The sequence below is a fragment of the Sceloporus undulatus genome, chromosome 4 (assembly GCF_019175285.1).
Source record: "Sceloporus undulatus isolate JIND9_A2432 ecotype Alabama chromosome 4, SceUnd_v1.1, whole genome shotgun sequence".
NCBI lineage: Eukaryota > Metazoa > Chordata > Lepidosauria > Squamata > Phrynosomatidae > Sceloporus > Sceloporus undulatus.
The window spans coordinates 120,213,801-120,237,608 of record NC_056525.1 but is presented as its reverse complement, the minus strand read 5'-3'; the positions used below and the strand labels follow the sequence as shown (position 1 = coordinate 120,237,608).

At 41.2% G+C, this 23,808-nt stretch overlaps 1 protein-coding gene across 3 annotated transcripts in view; it reads right to left on the bottom strand.

The window, feature by feature from the left end:
• The window catches only part of COLGALT2 (collagen beta(1-O)galactosyltransferase 2), a 60,295-nt gene extending 36,964 nt beyond the window's left edge, over positions 1 to 23,331 (bottom strand). Inside the window, exon 1 of one of the 3 annotated variants that reach the window (XM_042465337.1) lies at positions 22,754 to 23,331. In XM_042465337.1, the coding sequence (XP_042321271.1) occupies positions 22,754 to 23,025 (272 nt within the window). In that variant the 5' untranslated portion in view covers positions 23,026 to 23,331. Of the gene's footprint in view, positions 1 to 1,453; positions 1,559 to 18,090; positions 18,174 to 22,753 lie in introns of those variants that run through there. The other 2 variants (XM_042465338.1, XM_042465339.1) reach the window with 2 other exon arrangements.
• Between the last annotated feature and the right edge of the window lie 477 nt (positions 23,332 to 23,808).

Genomic DNA, 23,808 nt, shown 5'->3' with positions numbered 1-23,808 from the left:
TTTTTAATAATCTGTAAACTGACTTGAGTCCCAGTACTGGGAAACATGGCAGGATATAGATGATGGTGATGATGATGATGGAAGAAGAACTACATGACTGTCTAATGTAGCTTATATATTCAGAGATAAAGGTTTTATTAAAAGGTAAGTACACAGAAAATAATTATTCTGAATGATCATGAGATTAATTTTCTTTTCATCAAAAAAACTGGATCCTATTATATCAAAATTCCTCTTTCTTGTTCAAAGCTTCCCAAATTCTGTATTAACTTACATTCTCTATCTTTACACTAGAACAGTGGTCCCCAACCTTCTCAAGGCCGCGACCCTTTAATACAGTTCCTCATGTTGTGGTGACCCCCAACCATACAATTATTTTCATTGCTAACATTGGAAATATGTGTTTTCTGATGGTCTTTGGCAACCCCTGTAAAAGGGTCATTCGACCCCCAAAGGAGTCCTGACCCACAGGTTGGGAACCACTGCACTAGAAAGAGATGAGGACTGATAAGGTTATCTTCCATCTCCATATACTGCTAATTATATTTTGTGACTATGTTAATATCTTTGACCTAGGTTGTTTTTATTAAAAAAATCAATTGCTTTTAAGAACATGTACAGTTCTGATTTAATTTTTAAAATCCAAATTAAATAAAAAAGCTGGTTCAAATTTAAAAAAAAATAAATCAGTGATTTTTTATCAAAGTTGGTTGAGCACCAATGCCCTTCACAGCTATTTACCTTACCGTATGACTAGCATAATGGAACAGATAGATCATACACAATTGAATAAATCTGCATGATAGTAGATACACAGAATTTGGGTTACCCTAACTTACAAATTAAATGTATTAGGTATATATGTAATTAAGGGTGCAGATAGACCTCTGAGGCACTGCATCAGGGATTTAGCAGGGAAGACTGTTAGTCAATTCAGTCCATCATCTGATGTCAGTTATATTCCTGTGGTGCAGCTTATTGGAAAATTACCTACAAAAAGGACAAGGCACAGTAAGTTCTCTTACCCATCGACATTCCTAAACATGTCTCTGCATTTTTCTCTCATGAAAGATATCCCTGTTTGATGAATCAAATGATTGAGAGAAATCAGAAGTTTCCACTGGCTAAAAGTACAGTTAGGAGTTGATGGAGGAGCAGGAACGTTAATAATATTCATTTTCTCTGACAAGAAAGAGAATGATATAATTGTAAAATACAGCGTATAATGGAGTTTTTCTAATTGAGGAACTTGATGCTGTTGTAGCAACAGGTTGCCCCCGAAAAACAGAAAGCGTCTTAGGAAGAATTATGGTGCTTTCACAGGGGAGAAAGAAAAATTGCAAACAGGAATCAATAAACAAGGTGTGGAAGAGGCTGGTGGTGATGACTCTATGTGCCTTCAAGTTGCATATCCAACTTATAGCAATTCCATTCTTAGGCAAGGAATACTCACAAGGTGGTTTGCCAGTTCCTTCTTCTGAAATATAGCCCACAGCACCTGGTATTAGTTGCTAGTTCCCCATCCAAGTAGTAACCAGAGCTGATCTTGCTTAGGTTCCAATATCGGATGGGATCTAGTGCCTTTAGGGTATTTAGGACATGGAAGAAATTACACATCATTTAATTTAAAAGCAACCTGCTAAATTGGGAACATGGGAATAGGCAATACTCCAAATTTAAACTGTCTTAAAATGGTAATCTCCCATCCCTAAGAATGTTTTTAAAGAGGATCTCAAACAGAAATCTCACCCATCATACCCATAGGCTTGCAGAGTGGATTAATACAGAAAACCAGCTTGTGGTTTTAACAGAACCTTCTTCTTCCCTGAGAGTGGAAGTGGGAGCTATTCATAGGAAATAACAGAGAACTAGTAAATATGTTTTTCAGTGTCAGACCCACCTCTTTAGCAGGTTTGAAACAGCATTAACACTGAATAATTTCAACACTGGGCCCTTTTTCAGGTTCATTGCATGTTATTCTCCCAGCCTCAGACATAGCACCAACCTGAAGAAAAGATTCAACAACTGTGGAATGCACTTGAGGTCAACTTTCACTAGCAATCTCCCAAAGTTTGAAGGGATCACCTGAAATGGCTAAAACTTAAAAGACCTCACTATTTCCTCACTACATCCTATTTCCTATACAATAAAGATTCTACACTAGATACACTAAAAAGATAGATAGTAGAACTACATGCCGGTTGAGCTGGACAATGAGAATTGTTAAATGTGTATATGAGGCATTAAAGAAAAGAAACAGCAACACAGACGAAACCTAACCTTACAGATTACCATCAAACCAACTGCTTTCTATTCACAGGGGCAGTGAAGCAGCAGTAATGTAATACACATTATCCCAATGCAGGAATTGCTTGTAAATTCGCAAGAAAACCAGAAAAGGAAAGAAACTATCATGTTTTCTTCCTTTTTCTTTCTTATGTTGGCATGCAGACTCAAGAATCGCTGCCATCAAAACAAATAAACTAAAGAAAGAAATACAGGAGAGCAGATGTCGAAAGGAACAGGTAGCCATTCAGGACTTAATTTATTTGATTGTTTAAATAAGTGCACTGTGCAGAGATTTGGTTGCACAGGTTCTGGTGCGTCTTTCTAGATTAAAAAGAAGACAATATTCTCAGGTTCTCATACAAAAGAGCGCTATTGTCTGCAGTAATGGATCCAAGCCCCTCTCTTTCTGGCTCATTTATTAAGCAGGTGCAGTGAAGTAAGCTACACCTATTTTCAAGAAATCTGAGTTTCTCTCATGTTTTTCCCATCAACCCCAACTGCCTTTTTCTTTAGAGCGCCAATTATATGCTGAATGAATCTTTTTGTTTCTTGATTAAAGTGTATTGTTGCACCAGAAAATACTGTAATCTATGGAAATAGCAGAGTAATATGGATGAAAATGATAGAAGCATAACAGATATACTGTAAGTATGAAGTTGGGTCTACCCCTACACATATTATGCTTTGACAAATGCATCAGCAAATATCACAGCCATGTGGCAAACAACTTAAATGCAATAGAGTCCATCTTGAACTCACTGTCCCATGTAGGCTTCAGCTGGAGTTAAGAGCTGCAGAGGAAATGGAGACCCAAAAGGGTTATTAAGCCAACCAGATTCACATCCAAACCAGACTTTTTTCAACATGGGAAACAAATGGCAATGCAGGAAAAGAGTGAAGATTAGCTTGTCAGCACCAGTCCCATGCTTAACTGTATGCTAGTTCTAAAACTTTCAGTCTGCTTTCTCCAAACAGCAGGAATTAAGTAAGTGTGAGAAGCCAGAATGTCATTATATGATACTTGTGTGTTACTGGGCTATAATGACCTTTTAAAATTATGGGAAAAGATGGTTAGAGCACATACCACATTTTTTAAAGGTGTACCAGGGCAAATCCCTCAAGAGTAGTACAAGTCAGTCTTGAAAGTAATGTTTGTCTTTAACATTTTACATCACACTGGTTTGCATATTTAAATATGTTTTGAACAGGTACTTCACTGGGATAGAAAAAGCGGAGAGTATTAAAAGGCAACTAACAGAAAGTGGTGCTTGTTATTGAAAGGTTCACCTTTTGTGCTGCCATTAAGCACATATCCAATAATCTTGTAAGCAAAACTACCTGCCTGCAGAAGGGCTGCTGACAAGAAGAAGGGATTGCCAGGAGAACCCTGCCATCACAAAGGAAGATATGGGGTCATGTACAAAGGGTGAATGGGTCATGGCTTTGGCATGCAAACAGTGGCACACCAGCTTCTCCATAAGTATGATTATATATTTTACTTAGGGCAGCCGTCAAAACCATGTTTCAAATTAATACTGGCCTGTCTGAAACAGTGCAAGTTCACTAAAGTACAAAATGTGGGAGAAATCCAACTGAAATCAGAATTGGAACAGACCTATTCAATCAATGAAACTTACTTAAGTGATCCAGTGGGTCTACATTAATTGCGACAAACAACTGGATTTAGCCCATGTTGTTGAGTGCAGTCCTCTTATGGACCACTGTCAATGGACCACCTAGAACATGAAGACTGCCAAGGTTCTTGCAAATAAGGGAACTTTTCATGTCCTTGAACAATAACATCTATCCAAAACATATCAGAACAAGTTTTAGGTTGCCCTAAAATATTTTTGACTGGAACCTATTTTCTTACCCTTTCCCACCCTGCCAACATTTACACAAACATTTTGGTAAGCTTCCTTTCTGGCATCAATAGTTAGTTCAGATTTACTTTTCAAGACCTAGAAAAATTAGCCTTTGAATGGGGAAGAATAAAAAACGTGTAAAGGATTAAGCGTACCATTCACACAGCTCAAAGATGCTAGGTCAAACACAAAGCAGGATTAGACACTGATCTATATCAATTGTTAACAGCTTTATTTATAAAAGGCTATGGATTGGAATGTTTTGGGGCTCAGTTATTTCTATTTTTATGACAGTGTATTTATTTTCTGATAGCCGAGCCTTATACTCTCCTTTTAACACCACAATAGTTACTTTGTACTGATATACCAGCAAAGACAAGACCATGTGTTAACCATTTAACATTTTTATCACGCCTACAGGATGTTAAAGAGAAATGTCCATCAGTAAAGTCTCAGAGATTAGCAAATCCTATAGTGCAAACCAGCACTTCAGATGATGTTGGATTGCTGCTCCTATCATTCCTCACTACTGGCTGGGTTGACTAAGCCTGATGGCAGCTATAAAATCATTTGAAGAATTGCCTTCCCCGCCCATGTGCTACAGGAAGAAAACAGAGATTATTAAATCAGAGAGATGCCATTCCTTATCAATATTTCATATTTACAAGGAGAGGCAAATCAAATGATAGCTGAATAGTAATGCTGTCTGAGACTGAAAACTGGTAACATTTGGGAGGTATTTCTTCGCTTTAATCTCCCTTTCATACTCTTCTAGCAGTTTTCAAACTGATGACGTGACACTGTAGATTCTGCATAAAACCATTAATTAAAGTCTGCAAGCCTAGTAAAAAGTCTTACTTGTAAGGACTAAGAACTGAGTATGGATTTGGGAAGGGCAAGAGAGAAGAGACCTGTACAGACAAATGAGGTGATTATAGAGCAGGCACTGCTGGCTGAGCATCTTTCTCACATTCTCTCTTTCAGACTCAGACAGACACCCCACCTCTTCAATCAAAGTATTTAAAAGATGGATAATACTGTACCAACATTATAGGAGAGGACATGGATCAGTAAAGCAATAGTAAGGATCAGGCAATCCACTGCTTTACAGAAAACTACATAGCAATTATTCAAGTCAGAAGCTGGTTTTATGTGAGATCCACCTTGAAGGGAAGGTTAAGTAAGTAATGAGCAGAACAAAGAGGAAAATCATACAGGAATGAGAGTGCTATAATATCTGATTGTCCTGATCTGGACTAGAGACTCATGAATGTGCTTGGCCATGAATCTCAGTAGTTGAAGCTGGACTAGGTGTTGATCAGGGACAATATAAGGCTGTCTGGTTCCTCCATACGGAGGCAAACAAACACTCCTTGAGCAGATGCATTTATAAGACACTGTTACAGGTGACAGGAACTTACAACTGGGACTTGTAACAAAATATTTCAATATACATAAAGTGTTTCTATTAAATGTGCTCTTCCAGAAGGATGCATTTGATGCTCTTTCCCACCTAGTTTTCCAGTCTTCTGGCCTCATCAGTCAATGCCCCAGGACCACTCAGCATGCTCAGTGATTGGTATATGTTTGAAGGGTTCTCCAACCACTGTTGATCCCTCTCTGCCACCAATACCTCTGGAAACCTTGAGGTTTTGCAAAGCCTGTTAATGCCTTTCTATTTGTGCATGGTACAGATTTGGCTACAGAAAGACAGGTTTGGATCTACCTTATGTGGAATATAAATCCTCTGTCTTACTCATGACTGATTTAGTCCCTGAGCATGATCATAAGACATGTTTGTAGTAACCTATTTGGCACAAGTGCCCATCAGTGGTAAAAAAAACAAAAACAAAGAGAGGGGTGTACTGTACATTCATCTTTGACGTGAAACATGCTAGTGAGAGGCCATGCTGATGATTACCCAGCCAAAAACACATCAGATTCCCTTTAATCTCAAAATCTTTTACATTTCTTTTTCTTCTTTTATCTAAGATGGTTGGCCTTAACCAACTTTTTTCTCTCAAATTAAGAGGTGGCATATGTAACGCTTTTTACAGGGCAACAGTGAAGCACCCAGTGGCTGCACTAGGTGACACCCCACAGAAGGGGGTGACACCCTGGTGGGGGGTCCTCCTCTCATTGCAGTGGAGGGGTGAATGCACCCCTCATGGCTTTACCGCAGCCCCAGCTCTGTCCCCGGGAGCAAGCAAGGCCAGCAACGAAAGCATTAGGGGCAGGAAGTGAGGAGGCACTGCTGCCCCCCTGCACTGGGTGTCACCATGCCACTGGAAGCATCTATTGTGCATTTAATGCAGAGATACATTTTCCCTCTATAGTCAGGGGTTAGGAAAACTACTGTGTATACTGGCAGCAGACATAACCTGGAAAACTACCGCGCATGCTGGCAGCAGAAGCAATCTAGGTGACTGGTTAACAACTGTGAAGTCACCAAGAAATTTTCTCCAGGTCTGTGTTGTAAAAGCAGTTCTTTAACAGAGAGGTGGAGGAGGGCACTGTTATTTGCAAGGAAACAAATGAACAGATAAATGCAATGTGGCATAGACAATACATTTATATATGTATATTGTTTTAGAAAAGGTGAACAATCTGTCGATGCACACAAGTAGGGATAAGATGCAACTGCATTTGATTATCCAGTGAATTTATTGATGATCTCTTACCATTTGGCATCGGTGTTTCTAAGCCCTCCCCATTTTTATGTGTCTGATGACAGACCAACTACACCATGCCTGTGGATCTTTGGTTCTATTCTATCTTTTTTGATATGAAAGCTGCTCTAGCTTAGTTAGGCTTGTTTGTAGAATCAAGCCACTCTTACATTCTGGCTGTAAGGCTAACAAACATCTTCCTGCAGAGGTGGTCCTCTGGATGTTTTGGACCATAACTCCCACAATCACTTTTAGTTGGCCATGCTGTGCATGGTTGAGGGGAACTGTGGGTCAAAACATTTGGACAGAAGTTTTTTTGGCTCAGTCCCAGTTTCTCATTATAGAGTTTCTTGCTTGCAAGTAAGTACAGCTCCATAATAGGAAAATTCCCATCACACAAAAAAAATGACACTGACAAAATAAACACCCCTTGCCCTGTTCAAGGAGCTCTCTTTTAAGACGCAGGTATGTGAAGATGAATTCTGGCAACAACCTTATTTTGCATGAATAGCCCTAAGATGCAGACTGCCAAGCAGACAGGGATGATCTCACTGGCCTAAAATAACAACCTGCTAGGAAGGTCACTCCGTTTTATAGGCATGGCAACCAGATCCAAAAAGGAAGCCCCATGCCTTTTCTGTCTTACCTTCTAACCAAGATAATGCCCAGATTAACCCTTGCTAAATTTATGAAAAATTACTGCAAAGGAGAAAAAGTGCTTAAGACAGCAAATACTTCCATATACTCAAAACGTCATTTCAAATTCCTTCATATTTTGTCCTTTGAGATGAATAATTCAATGGCTTTCAGCTCCAGGAGGAAGAGGGGGAAACTTTTAAAAAGCACATTAGGATTATTACCTATTTGTGAGCTACAGAAAATGACCTTAGCCAGATTGTTTCAGTAACCCAATACTATTTATAAAGGACACTTTTTTTAAAAAAGCTGTCCAAAAGAGTTTCCTGCTCAAGGCCAATTACAAGAGTGTTCAAAAAGAAAACACCAGAGACAGACTTTTTGGAAGGATTAAACAGCTCTGAAGAAACTCCTGCTGCTGTACTCTGCACTATTAATTCCCAAATTGAGCAATTAAAGGATCCTACAAGCATGAATCATAACTACACAGAGAGACTTACCACTGGGTCTCTGGGTGATTGCTTTGGTCTGCAAGTTTAAGGGATGACGGTGTATTTAAATCTGGCCTTTCCATAAGCATTTTAAACCAGGCTTTAAGGTGTCCACACAATTGCTGGCTGTCTTTCTAGCAAGTCTTCTGCTCTACCAAGGGTGGGCAACATCTCTTTCCAGATGTTGTTGGACTACAACTCCCATCATCCCTCACCATCAGCTATGCTGATTAGTGCTAGTACTTACCAGTAGTGATAAACCCAGGGTGTCAGATTATTACTCTTTTCTTCTAGCCAATGGTTCTCAACCTCTGGTCTTCCAGGTGTTTGGGGCTTTGTTTTACAGAAATCTCAGCCAGTATGTCCAATGCTCAGGAATTCTGGCAACTGAGGTCCAAAACATCTGGAGGGCCAAAGGCTGAGAACCAGTGTTAGAAAGTCCAAGACTGATTGCATGGGTCATGTCAGGCTCTCCAATCTTGTTGGGCTGCAACCCACTTCAGCCCTAGCTAGCACAGACCAAACAGCAAGAACCATGAGAGCTGCAGTCCAGTTTCTGGAGAGTAACATTCCCCATCACCTTGATCTAAATCAATATAGCCATAAAATATAGTACAGAGCACGCGCGCCATACGCCGGTGCGCCATATGCGGCTTGAGCATACGCGCTCAAGCCGCGGGGCGCACGCAGGGCGGAAGGGGCGGCGCGTCCCATTCAATTGAATGGGCGCACGTGCCCGTTGTGCCCCGCGCACCGCCGCTCCCGCCGTGCACGAGTCCCATTGGAAACAATGGGGCTCAAGCATAGGCGGAATTTGCCTTACGTGGCGGGATCCGGAACAGATCCCCGCGTTAGGCGAGGACGCATTGTAACATGAACAGGTTCAATACAGAAAGTCCCAGTAGTATGAATACCAAAATCAGTATACTAGCATAGTAGTATGAGCTACATCTGAAGTAAGAGATGTAGCTGAAACAAATCAGTACCTCCCAGCTCCTATACTAAAATATACTATAGGGATAACAACACTGGCCTACCTTCCAGGGCTGTTTTAAGAATGAAATCACATATGCGACTTGACCTCTTAGGGGAAGTGTTATTCTAAATGCATGTGAATATGTGTTAATGTATTTTCTTCTACTGTATCTACATTTTTCCTCTTTCTCTGTAAATTTGGATGTTTGTTGTTTCTTTGTAAACTTAATTTGTTCATAAAGTTATTCTAAGTATTAAAAAGTAAGTGAACACATACAGAAAGTCTGGAAGAAAACAGTTATGTCAAGAGTCTGATCACAAATATTAAATACTTAAGTCTCCTGTTATTTTCTTATCCCTGCAATTTAACTGAGGGGTTACTAGCTTCAGCTACAGTTGGCCAACATGCTTCCTTCCATACTCATGTCTGTATATGTGTGCGTGCATGCATATGCATAGCCTGAATTCTCTCCTGGGGAAAAACAGAGACCTCATTTAAGCTTTTGCTAAACTCACAGCTCCTTCCATCAAGTCCAATTTATTCCTTCACAGTTCATGGAATCCCTCCACACGTCCACTGCTAGCGTTACCTTTGGGAGGCTGCTGGAGTTTACCTTTTCCAGGAGCTCAGCAGTGAATAATTCATGGACTCAAATCAGTAGAGGGGGGCACACAGACTGAAATCACCTACTATTGACATTTTGAGGAATGTTAACACACTGTTTAAAACCTTTAACAATTAACTATTTCAAATAATTCCATCGACGAACACTGCTCTATGGAGCTAGATGTTTGGCAGAGACCCTGCTTTAGCTATTCTTCCAACCAATGCTTTGCCCGTGATGAAATACAGAAACATGTGTCTAAAACAAGGGTAGAGAAAATTTGGTATTCCTGATATTTTGGACTTCAACTCTCAGAATCCTGGCACATTGGCCATACTGGCTGAGGCACATAGGAACTGAAGTTCAAAACATCAGGAAGGACAAAAGTGTCACCCACTATCAGAACATCTGCAGCTGGGGAAAGGAAAATGAAGGATTAAAAGTGCAAAGTCACTATTTTAGGAACACACAGAAACACACACATCAAATATAACTTCACAGAAATCATAACACATATGCAATACTTGCAGCTACTGAATGAAGACTCAGGTTCCTGGACCCATCTTTCTATCCAGCAGGTCATTTTGCCCTCAGTTAACAACACAAGAGCAACCATTTCTCCACCTGACTTTCAGATCCGTTTTCCATTTGATAAGCAGCTACTGTACAAACAGAGGCCACAGGATCTTTGATCTTCTGCACAAACAGAGATCATCTGCCAGCCACAACACTGCACAGACTTTGAAAGTTTGGTGTATGGCAAGATACTATTCAGCCATAGTACATTAAATTAAGAACAGATTGCAACCATGTGCAACTTTCACTTGAAGAAATATCAGAGTGGATGGGCAAGGAGAGGGAGTCCAAAAATTACTTTCTGCTGAGGGTAGGTTGGGGGGAGAGACCTAGTTTGGTTTACCACTGCAGGGTTTTTTTTTTTTTTTAACAGCAGGTGTCCTCTTTGGTTGTTATTTTGTGGATGATGCTCAAGGAAATTTATTTTTTGGCCTACAACTCTCAGAATCCCCATCCAGCACAGATACGGTTGGAAGATACTGGGTGGTTATGGTGCAAAAAGCAACTTTCAAAAGTCTGCACTTTTAATCCAGAAGAGATTGTGTCTTATGTAGGCAGAAGTAATTGGTGTCTGCTTTTTGAAGATTTGTGTCCCTGCCCCAAGCTAAACCAGTGCATTGGCTTGTGAGAAAAACGAACTCCACACCACAGTTATGGTTGTGATCAATGGAATAAAACTGGAAAGCCTTCTGAGGATATACATGTTCCCACCATACACAATATTGGACTGCGTCTAGAATTGCGATGGATAATATTCCATCCATCTCTTTCTGACTCTCTTCTTTCTGACTGTCCAAGTTCTTCCGTTTCATGATCATTTGTCTGGTCTACCCCTTATGCAGAGAAGCCCCAAGTTTGCCCCAACAGGTACAGACCTCCAACAACATCTATCAGATATTACATTCTTACTGTTGTTAATTTATTTTATACTTTGCTATCTGAAAGTCAGCACAGCATATTGGTTTAAATGCTGGAGTAAGATCCCAGGAGACCAAGGTTTGAATCCTTGTTTGGCCATGGAAACACACTGGGTAAACCTTGGGCAAGTCCCAGCTTCAGAAGAAAGCAATGGCAAACCCTCCCTGAACAAATCTTGCCAAGAAAACCCCTCAATGTCACTCTAAGTCTGTAAGTCAGAAATGTCTTCGAGGCATACAACAACAACAACAAACCCTGCAGTTCTCCATAACAGCCATATACACTGTAGACAAGTTGTTCTCAAGCATTGGTCCTTTAGATGTCTAGGCCTTCAGTTGCCAGAATTCTTGAGCACTAGAATTCCCAAACTGTTGGAATAGCAGAGCTTGAGAATCATTGCTGCAGACAACGTTTCTAAACAAACAAGGAAATAGATTAGAAATGAGAAACTGAGAAGGTGTGTTTCTTGATCACACTCCCAAGAACGTCACTGCTCACATTAACACACACATAACACAAAGTACAGGAAAACAGCACAAAGAAACTGCCCACACCAACACACTATTTCTTGTTGTTGTACACTTTCAATCCATTTCTGACGTATAGTGATCCTATCACAGGTGTTTTTTGGAAGGATTTGTTCAGAGGGGTTTGGCCTTTGCCCTCCTACAGTTGAGAGAGTGTGACTTGTCCAAAGCCACCCAGTGGGTATCCATGAACAAGTAGAGATTTGAACCCTAGAACCCATATTAATGATCTAGACTGTAGCAGCATGATTAAAGCACATCTTCTTGTCAATTTTTTAGGAAGACCCACAGAATCTTTGAAGACAAACAGTCTTTTCTTTTTAAACTGTAATTAGAAGGAAAAACATTTTCCATATATTTTTAGCAAATCAGGAAATGCACATTTATTTGGGTAATGTGCAATATGAAACAAGAATAAATTTCTTCCTGAATGTCATCCCCTGAAGCCTTGTTAGATTAATGAGCATCTTTCCATCCTGAGGCAGGAATACTCAAACGAATGAACAGCTCCTAAGCACATAAATGTTCTTTCTGTTTAGATTTTACCAACCAGCTTTATTTGCTGCCTGTGATCATGTTTAAATCTGTTCCAACTGAAAACCATCCCCCCATTCTGAATTCTTCCATAAACCAAATTCCTAACCAATTATATCATAACTTTGGTAGCTTATGCCTAAAGTCCTGATAATTGGAGGGGGGGGGATTGCAAGAGTGTGAAAGTCAAATGTGCCCTTTGCTTTGGACAGATCCTGAACCTAGAACCAAACTGTGCTGGTTTGGATAGATTCATGAAATGTCCAAATTGAAGCAACGCTCCGCTGAAGTGGCTTCCATCTAAATCTTTACATTCATGAAGATTCGTTATCAATATGCAACAAAAAGATTAATAACATATCCCTAAAGCGACTCCTAAGGAGCTACTGGATCTGTGATATTTTCATCCAGCTTTGAGAAGCAGACTCACAGCTATAGCTATTTGTTTATTTCCCACTAAGTTAACAGAATGTGCAAAAATTTCAATTTGTCAAACTGAATCAAACTGCAGCTTCCAAATCGGTGCAAGCCAAATCAGGCTCTTTTTCACATTGCTGAATGATCCAAACTGAATCTTTGTTGTTGTTAACATACAACTTTTAATAATATAAAACAGCGCATATGGAAAACTACACATACAAACTATACAAATGAATGCACTATACCAAATAACAATATAAAAAAGAGGTAATACATGACTTCCAACTTATTAGCTGATGGGTATAGTTATTAAATTATTCTTTTTCTGCATACATATATAATGTACACTTCTATATGTTATTCCATTCTACTACTCTTCAGATCCTAAAACTGATGTTTTCTCCCAATATTTCCTTATAAAATCAATTATCAATTCCCACTCTTTTAAAAAAAAGTTATTAACAGACCTTCTTGAATCAAATTCATCAATTTATCCATCTCAGCAAGGTCATAGTTTTGTCATAATTCTTCTCCATCTGTTCATTCATCAATTCCAATTAAAAAAAAGTTCTGGCTTTAACTGGAATTTAAACTTAAAATGCCTTTCATAATAAGATGTATCCAAGTCTGACATTTTCTCAACTTAGCACAAGTCCACTGCATATGATAAAAATTTCTCTGTTTTTGATTACATTTCCAAAGTTTGCTACTTGAACATTTATACATCTTCACAAGTCTCTCTGGTGTGAAACACCATCAAATAGCAAGATAAATAGGTTACTTATAGAGACCTCTCAGTGTTGGAAGGAGGGCATTACAGGGTGAAAACAAGTGAAGAATTGGAGGGTTATGAATTCAGTGGTACTTTTAAAGACAGAAATTTCAACTGTGCACAGATTATTATCGTTAGGCTTCATTCAGACTTCAGAAATAATCCAGTTTGACACCACTTACAACTACTCAGAAGATACTTACAACTACTCAGAAGTCTACACAACAGTTTCTTCTTATATACACTATAAGCTGTTATGCACAGAGTCAGAGCACTGATCCATTTAGCTCAGTTTCATTTACTTTACACTGACTGGCTGCAGGTGTACAGGATTTCAGATAAGAATGTTTCCATCCCCAACTGAAGATGCTAGCAATTGAACTGGTGGCCTTCTGCCATTTCCTACACATAAGTGCAATTAATTTCAGCAAAACAGTAATTAGAGGAAAGAGAAAACAGTAAAGAGTTGTAAAATGAGTTGGTTAGATTAAGTGCTGGCTTACAAACAGGGCAAACTTTACTTTTGCATGCAAAGGAAATTACATTAATGTCTGCTTCTACTAGACAACAGCCATGTTGATGATTAATATAACCCAGCAATCATTCAGGTACACCTCTGAAAAGGAGTATACATCATATGCCTTGGAAAGATATCCCAAAGAACCACGAAATTTATTGTTCTTAATATTTTATTGTATGGTTCCCAGCTGGCCAGACTTTTAATGGCCTGACCAGAATTTTATCCTCTTGGCCAGTGGCCAGAACTGGAGAATGCAAAGGCATTAAGGGGTGGGGTAGGGATTTTCCTTAAGAGTACTGTATATAGACTTACTATGATATCTTATGATGAGGATGCCTACACTGGTAATGTGACATTCATGAATGTGTTGTGAACATGACAAAACACCTGCCTAGTTTGGCAATGCTGAGAGGATTCCATTCAACAGGCTACTTCCGTGACTGTCACCATATGCAGAGCTTGGAAGTGATGAGTTATACGTTTTGTAGTTACCTGTAACAAGTTGTCCCTCTCCCTTTTCAGTGTTTTCATAAGTTATATACCTTTGTGGGAATGAAGGTTCTTTATTTGTGAATGGAATCACATTTTCTAATTAATTTTTAAAGTTACCTGTCCTAGCATTTTAGAGGTTATTTTAACAGGATTATTTCAAAGTTTTTACCTCAAAACTCATTCTCTTTCATCTAAATTTTACATTTCATCTAATTATTTAACTCATACTAATTTTCAAAATCAACAGTCATCACATCATCCTCATTATTTCTCAAAAGGTCAATTAGGGGTTTCCAATCTTTCTAAAAATTTGCTAACAGTTAATCAAAGCGGACAATTTGCCCATCTCTGAAAACTCACTCATTTTTAACAACTGTTCAGCTTTAGTTGATAATGTTACTCTTCCATTTCTAAGCATGCAATAATCTTGCTGCCATAGTCAATACTGAAATATTGTTCTGTAACTCCTTCCTAGTTGATCATCCATCAGCCTCCCAAGAAAAACTGCAGGTTTTAATTGTATATTGGTCTTTAAAATTCTTTGCAGCAAAATATGTATTTGAACCCAGTACTTTTTAGCTTGTTACAAGTCTACCACAATTGCTCACAATTCCAGCATTCAAAGTTCCCTGATATATCTTAGACAATTTCTAAGGTGTCATGTAACAGCTGTACATCATTTTATAAAGTCTCTTTAAGGCCATAACATAAAGTAAATTTCAACCCCTTTGGACACATCCTTTCCCATTGCTCCATTCATATATTCAAAATTCTTAGCCCATTTTATCATGCAATCCTTCACTTTTTAACAAAATATTTATACATGTTACTAATCACCTGTTCATCATTTGTACATAGTTGCTGTTCAAAATCTCATTGCTTTTGTTCAAAAGCATAATTTTTCTCCATCTTAAAATCTTTCAAATTGTTGTAAGTGAACCACTGAAAGCCATTGCCCTCCATTAAAAGCTGTTCTTTCATTTTCATAGTACAGTATATTCTCCTTGGCGATTCTTCAATAAATCTTGGTACCTGAGAAATCTCACATTAATCTAGTCCTTTCATCAAAACAAAATTGTACTATGAACATCTGGCAACCAAAGCTCATGTCCAGTTCAACCCCAGAGAGAAGGGAGGGAGAGAGAGGGAGAGCAGAACAGGACAGGCTGATTGATCAAAAAGACAAAAAACTTATCTCATGCTACTGTTGACTAGTTCACACTACAAGGCAACAGTCAGTGTATTTTTTTCAATATTGTGCATCTTACAGCACTGTGAAAAAAAATCTACAAATTTCCTCCATGATGACCATACCACAATCAACATTTCAAAAAGCCCAGGAGCTCACATTGATGGGAGAAATTCTGAAGTTCTCCCATTTATCATATGAGATCAAATCAAGTTAGGATTCCTCCTCCAATTTTGACAATCTCTTGACAGACAAGGAAGTGTTCTTTGATGTGATGAAGAAAGACAGCTTTGCATATGTTCCTGGGCACCCTGCCCTCCAGTCTTTGAAAAAACATTCCCAGGTGGAGAAAATGCAGATGTTCAGGGGTATCCTGCCTCAGAATTTAGGACTGTTATAATTAAAGACAGCAAACTCATTAGACTGCCTAGAGGTTCAAGAAGAACTGATAGAGAAATACCAGATAACAAAAACAGAGTAATGAAGTCTCTAAGGTAGAAGAGAAAGGATCTTCTTATAACTCAAAGGTGGTGGAAGTCATTTTTTTAATGTGTGAGTTAGTGTGGTTGGTTATAGAGGTAAGGGGAATAAGTATGTTGAGAATGTTAAGATAAGAGAGAAATAATATGAAAGGATATGATATTGGGTGGGATAAAGGGAGAGGTGCAAGGAGGGAGGGGATTCTGCAAGATTGACATGGAAGACTGTTATGTTTTATGTTCTGTCTGTCATATGTCATTTTTCTTTTAAATCAATAAAAATTTAATAATAATAATAATAATAATAATAATAATGAAGAGCTGACACCGTTCAATGGTAGTGCATATGGTTTGCATGGAAAAGTTGTAAGTTCAATCCATGCAATCATTAAACAGGCCTGGGAAAGCATATCTCCATTCAGTGTAAACAATACTGGGTAAGATGGGTTGTATAATAAGACAGCTCCGTATGTCCCTCCTCTTTATCAGAGCTAAAGATTTGCACAAAACACACTGATGGAGACACCTGCATTTAAAGAATTCTACTCCTAAACATACACGAATTCACTCAGGCCAAAAGTCTAAGAGTTGCTGGGGTATTGTGTGGGGTGTCAGCTAGTATTTTTGCACCCTACTGATGATCTCTCAATGAAAAGGCAGAGCATAACTCTTCAAAATATAATCTTTCCAAATATTCTGCAAGGACCCAGGTGCGGATGGGGTTCTGCGGGATTCTTTCCGGTCTGGTCATTCTAGGCAGAACAAGAAAGCTAAGATGGCAGTGTTAAGGGGAACTGTGTGAGTGAGAGAGGGGGAGGTAGATTTAGGGATGGAAAAGATGGGCTCTGCATTGTTAGAGGTCTGAAAACCAAAGTTGGATGCACAGCAGGGACGTTGGGCTAGATCAGTGATGGCGAACCTATGGTACACCTGCGAGAGGTGGCACTCAGAGCCCTCTCTGTGGGCACATGTGCCGTCACCCCAGCACAGAGTTTGCCAGAGTTTGTTACCAGAAAGCCAGAGGGACATGCCACTTTGCAATAAATACAGTATGTGGGTTTCGGGTTGCAGTTTGGGCACTCGGCCTCTAAAAGGTTCACCATCACTGGACTAGATCGTTGGGCTAGATTTTATTTTATTTCAAGGATTTATATCCCGCCTTTCTCCCACAATGGTATTCAAGGTGGCCCTTGGGGGGGTCCTTCCAATTCTAAGATGCTGTGATTCTATGAGCTCTACTTCTAATTACATCTGTCTCCAGCTCAGAGTTTCTCTTAACACCTGCAGGCCTTAGATCTGGCCACTAAAGCACCTATTTACTTGAGGCTCAGAGCAGATATCGCGTAGCCAGAATCTGTACAACCAAGAGGCCAAAATACAAATAGCATACTGAGACCAGAAAACTGTTGGCAACACTCACAGCTACTGAATTTTACAGGATATAACTCTGCGGGGTTTGTAACTGCAATGCATACGAACCTTGCCAGAGCTTGGAAACATTAACATTGTTGATCTGCAGCTCCCAGAACCCTCCATCCAGCATGGTCAGTGGGGAATCCTGGGAGCTGTTCCAATAAAAGTAACCTTTCCAAACTCTGAAACCATCTTCAGCCTCACATACAGCCACAGTTTGGAAGTTACTTTGGTTTGCTCCCCAATACGCTGGATGGCCATACAGCACTAGGCTTATTACCTAAACTATATTGTGACCCATCACCACTCTTTTTGCTACTCTTATTGATCGAACTAGTAAAGAAATAAAGACAATTGTTTACCATGTGGAGGCCACTTATGAATATGCCTGTGATCATACAAAAGGTCAGTTATTTGCAACACTAGCTGTGTGAATTTAAATAAACCACACACTTTCACTGAAGCCACCTCAAACCGTAGCATGATATCCATCTTGTCTTTTTCTTCTTGAAAAGTATTCTTTAAGAAACTCACATTTGGTCTTCCTTACATTCCACCACCCCAACTTCCATTCACAAATTGGTGTAACAGACTACAACCTTTCCAAAACTGAAATAATAAAAGAGGGCCTCTGAAAGAAAGAAGCGTATTTGGAAAGCACTACTGAATTTCAAGACGGAAGAGCCCCATAGCTGGCCCAAGATATTTTGGTACTCCCACCTCTTGCAAGCCAGGAAGGTTTCCTCACCATCTCTCCTCATTCACAGACAGTTATAGGGGGTCTGGATGATGCCAGCTCTCCACTCTCTTTCTGCCAGCAGGCAGAGACCTTTCTATTTAAATAGGCCTTCAGCCTTCAATTGGTTGGGGAAGGAGGAGGTCCACTGGGTGTGCTTTATTTTTAATGTGTCATATGTGCTGAATTTGTTTTTAATTTTTAAAAATCAATGTTTTAATTAGATTGGTTGCTTAAAACTTTTAAATCTGTAATAAATATTGTTTTAATTATTTTAAGTTAATTCTCCCATGTTGGGAGAAAGGGGGGATATTAAATGAATAAATATCTTCATCACACTCCTTTTTTGTCCTACCATTTCTTCCATCTGTTTGCTTTCCTCCACCACTGCTAAAAGCCTTTAAGTGGTAAGAGACAGAATAGCTGCATCAAATAGAGAGAAGAGTTTTTGATTTCCATTTTATGGACTGATTTGCTTTGTGTATCTCTCACCTTTCCTTCAGTGAACTCATGCCAGCCTACATGGCTCTCCTCCTCCTTACTTTAGCCTCAACTATTCTGTGGGCTAAGTCAGGCTGAGAAAGTTGCATAAGTTAGGAACAGGTTTGGAAGCACTCTTGATGCATGCACTGCTGGGGGGTGAGTGGGATTCATACAGGCATAGATATATCTCCCCACCTAGAAAACTCAGAACGTAGCACTAAGCAACAAATCTTTTAAGAAGGACAGCAGCTTTTGTCTGGAAACTATGCAATGAATTCTTCAGACAATTATTTTCCTGCCCCCACCAATGAATGCTTCAGTCAGCAGAGGGCCTGTCTTTACTTCTACCACATGTGCCCTGTCCTCCCAAAAACATACATTTTAGATTATCTAGTTACCTTCTGTGCTGAGGCTTTTGGCAATGGTTAAAGTAAGCACAGTCGGGTCCTCCATATCCACTGATTCAGGCATGCATGGACTGAAAATATTCCAAAGAATATAAATTCCAAAAAGCAAACCTTTATTTTGTCATTTTATATAAGGGACACAATTCTACTATGTCACTGTATTTAATGGAACTTGAGCATGCACTGATTCTGGTATTAATTGGGGGGGGGGGGTCCTGGAGCCAAACCCCAGTGGATACCATGGGCCCACTGTACCTTCAGATGGAGGTAGACCTGACTGCTGCTATAGTTTGCCACAGCCAGTGTGATGTAGTGGTTTCGGTGCTGGACTACAACTGGAGACTCCTTACTTGGCTATAAAAACCCACTGGCAACTCAAATTCAGCCTCAGCAAACCCCTGAACAAATCTTGTGATAGGGTTGCTTTAGGGCAGTGATGGTGAACTTTTTAGAGGCCAAGTGCCCAAACTGCAACCCAAGACCCACTTATTTATTGTGAAGTGCCATGTCCCTCTGGCTTTCTAGTAACAAACTCTGTGCTGGGATGATGGCACATGTGCCCACAGAGAGGGCTCTGAGTGCCAGGGACGCAGCCGGGGGGGGGGGTTCTTGGGGTCCAGACCCCCCCTTCCGTTAGATAAAATGAATGGTGTGTGCTGCTGCGCCGCCGCACCCAAGCCCCATTATAATGGTGGCACTTAGTCTGGACTCCCCCCCTTCCCAAAATCCTGGCTACGTCCCTGAGTGCCTTGGCACACGTGCCATAGGTTCGCCATCACTGCCTTAGGGTCACCATAAGTTGGAAACAACACACAACAACCACAGCCTGCCACACAAAACCCAACAGAACATCTTCTTGGTTAACAGTGGAGCAGCAAACAGAGGCACAGAAACATTAGAAAAGTTCCCTTTTTGAACTCTAACTCCTACCATTTCTTCAGCCTCCATGAGCCCATAATGGCAGCAGGGGTTCTGGAAACTGTAGTGGAATAAAACAATGCAAGCTTTTAACTCCTTCTCCTGATAGCAGACTACCTCACAGTTCCTTCCAAGAAAACTTTCCCTGAGCACCTGGGAAAGCTTCAAGTGGATGAAGGAGGGAGAGGCAATCATATACAGCCACCAGAGAGAGCAAATGCTCAACCTATGCGTGTATCAGGGGTAGGGGTGCACACACTTCTTCACGATTTATAGTGACCCCATGAACTTCATTTTTCTTAGGCAAGCAATATTGATGCCAGTTCCTTCCTCTGAAGGAATCAGTACCTGGAGTTTCCTGGTGGTCTCCCATTCAAGTGCCAACCAGGGCTGACCCTGCTTAACTTCCAAAAACAGACAGGATAAGGTGCCTTTAGGGGTTTTAGGCCTTCATCCCTATCCCCAAATTGTTCTCTCTGGTTCAATGGTGCAGCTATGAACAGTGGCAGTGGCCAAATGCCTCATTCCTGTTGCCTCCCACAAAAGCCACCTGCACGACCTTCCAAGATACCTTTGCTAAAAGATATCCCTGAATGGAGGCAGCCAGGATGTAAAACTAAACCTGACCTTCCCCAAGGCTTCCCCCCACTGACAAAACAGGGTTGGTGGGGAAAGGAGACACAGAAAGAAGCCGCCATCTGTCAGCTGCAAAAAGATGCCAGGGCAATGCCTGTTCCTCCATGGTACCCCCCCCCCCACTCTCGCTTTCTTCAGAAGCCCCACCAGGTTCTATGGGGTTTGCTCCCAAATATCCCAAAAGGCCAACGTGGCACTGCCTTTTCTTACCCACAGCCCACCCTTTGTGTATCTTTCCCCTCTTCCCACCCAATGTTCTCTGACCCCTATTGGGTTTCCAACTTTAAATGGAGAGCCGGGGAGCAAATGGTGCAAGGTGCAGATATTACAAATATTAGTGACCCCCGTAAACTTCACAGGGTTTTCTTAGGCAAGGAATACTCAGGCTTTGCCAGTTCCTTCCTCAGAAATACAACCTACGGAACCTGATATTCCCTGGCAGTCTACCATCCAAGTACTGTACTTACAAAGGCTGACCCTGCTTAGCTTCTAAGATCAGAGGAGTTTTGTTGTCTTTAGGGTATCCTGGCCCTATGCAGGTATTAACAGGTGATAAAATCCTCTCTAAGGGCCAGCATGGCATACTGGTTTGAGGGTTGGACTGCGACTCTGGAGACCAGGGTTTGAATTGCAGCCTGGCCATGAAATCCACTGGGTGACTTTGGGCAAGTCACACTCTCTCAGCCTCAGGGAAAGGCAATGGCAAACTCCCTGAGAACAAAATCTTGCCAAGAATACCCCATGATAGCATTGCTTTAAGTTAGAAACAACTTCAAGGAACTCAACCAGTCCAGTCAGATATCCTCCTTTTCCAGGACATGTCCTCCATTTCAACCTCCTGCCCAGGAGAAAGTCCAGAAGCTCGTCCATTTCAAGAAGGGCTAAAAAGCATACATTAAAATACCCAAACAGGAGGGTTTCACATAAAACACTGAAAAAATACTGTTATTTTTCTTATTACGAAAATATCCCAAAGGAATAAAACCAAAACTCAACAAATATCAAAGATCAGGATCGTATTATGCAAATAACCGCACTGTAGGAATACTGACAAACACATGATGCATAATGAAAAGTGTCATAGAAAACTATGTATCCCAAACAGTTCTGGTCACCCTGAACAGAAGCAGATGATAAAACCCTCTCCTTTTGGGGGGAGAAAACTCACACAGCTTCAGCTACAAGCCAAAAAGCAGAAGAGCCACAGACGTCAGGTATTCTTGTGGTCAGTTGGCAACCTTAGCTGGAAACCATCCCCAGTGGTGCCACTCTACTACCCATCCTCCCCATCACCATCTCGACTGCTCCTCCAGGGTGACCAGATGTCCTCCTTTCCCAGGACCTGTCCCCCATTCCAACACCTTTTGTCCAGCAGGAATTCCCAAAGGTCCTCCATTTTGAGCCTGACTATGCAGCACTTCTAGGAGTGTTTTTTGCTAGTCAGGTCCCCCATTTTGCAGTGCCTGGTCCTCCTTTGCAGTTAGGGCTGGAGTCCTCCAGATATTTTGGACTTCAGCTTCCAGACAGATAGCTGGGGCTTCTGGGAGTTAAAGTCCAAAACACCTGGAGAAGGAACCAAAGTTTGGGAACCACTTAAGTCAGGACTGTGACAAATAGGTGACAAAACTCTCTCCAGAGGGAAGAGGGCAAACTCATAAAGCTTCACTGCATGCTTTCTGCAAGCCAAAAAGCAGAGGAGCCAACAAAGCCTTGGTCAGCTGGCAAGAGCCACCTTGAGTCCCTATTGGGAGAAAAGCGGCATACAAACAAACAAATAAACAACCTTACCTGGAAACCACCACTCCCCATGGAGCCACTCTATTGCCCATCATCCCCACTACAACAAACTTTGTGTGTGGATGCGAATGTGTGTGTGAGTTTAATTGTATTGAATCTTACCAATCTTTTTTTTTTAATCTGTGAGCCGCCTTGGGTCCCTCTGGGAAGAAAGGCTGCATACAAAGGAATACATAAACTTACCTGTTAACTCTCCCACCCCTCCTCATGGAGCCACTCTATAACCCATTCTCCCCATCACCACTAACACACAAACTTTATATGTGTGGATGTGGGTGTGTTTCCAATCTTGCTGAGATTTCTTTTTCAATCAATCTCTGTAAGCCGCCTTGGGGTCCCTGCTGGGAGCAAGGCGGCTTACAAAGGAAGCGTATCATGTAGAGAAGAGGGGGGGGGGGGGACCCACCAGACGGCGATCCTGTCCTTGGGGTATCGGAGCCTCTCGATGGAGCCGAGGAAGTGGGGCAGGGCTCGGGCGGCGTTCCTGGCCAGGAGGGCGATGAAGACGGTGGGCTTCTGCAAGGCGGACTCCGGCCGAGGAGACAGGGCTGCTGCTGCTGCTGCTTCTTCTTCGTCCTCCTCCAGGGAAGAAGAGGAGGAGGACACCATCACGAAGAGGAGAAGAAGGAGGCTCAATGTGGAAGAAGAAGAAGAGAAGAGAGGCAGCCTCGCAGCCATCTTAAGCTCCTGGGCGGGAAAACGCCAGCAGCAGCAGCCCTGTTGCTGCAGTGCTACCTGAGATTAGGAAATGGGAGCCAAAGGAGAAAGAGGAGGAGGAGGAGGAGGAGAAGGAGAAATGCTGGCTCTGGCTCCCTTGTCCCTGTCTTTCTTCCCTAGTTGAAGGAGGAGGAGGAGGAGGAGGAGGGCCCAAGACCTGCCGCCCCTTTTCAACTCCCAAAGCGAATAAAAACAAACAAAGCGTGCTTTCTCTCTTTCTTTTTTCGTGCCTCATTCTTTCTTTCTTTCCCTCCTTCCTTCCCTCCCTCACAACCACCTCAGTCCCCTCAGCAAGAATAAATTTTGGCAATTTTTTTTATCAAAGTGTGTGTGTTTGTGGAGGTTTCTTTCACACAGCAGGAATAATCCGGTTTGAAACCGCTTTAACTGCCCAGGCTCAATGAATCCTGGGGATTGTAGTTTATTAGTCCAAAACACAGTGCAGGAATAATCCGGTTTGAGACCAGTTTAACTGCCTTGACTCAGTGCTAGGGAATCCTGGGGATTGTAGTTTATTAGTCCAAAACACAGTGCAGGAATAATCCGGTTTGAGACCAGTTTAACTGCCTTGACTCAGTGCTAGGGAATCCTGGGAATTGTTGTTTATTATGGCACCAGAGCTCTCTCCAGCAGAGAAGGCTCAATGTCTCACAAACACTACACTTCCCAGAATAATTCCCTAGCATCACAGCAGTTAAAGCGGTCTCAAACTGGGTTATTTTTGCAATGTGTTTTGGATCTTGA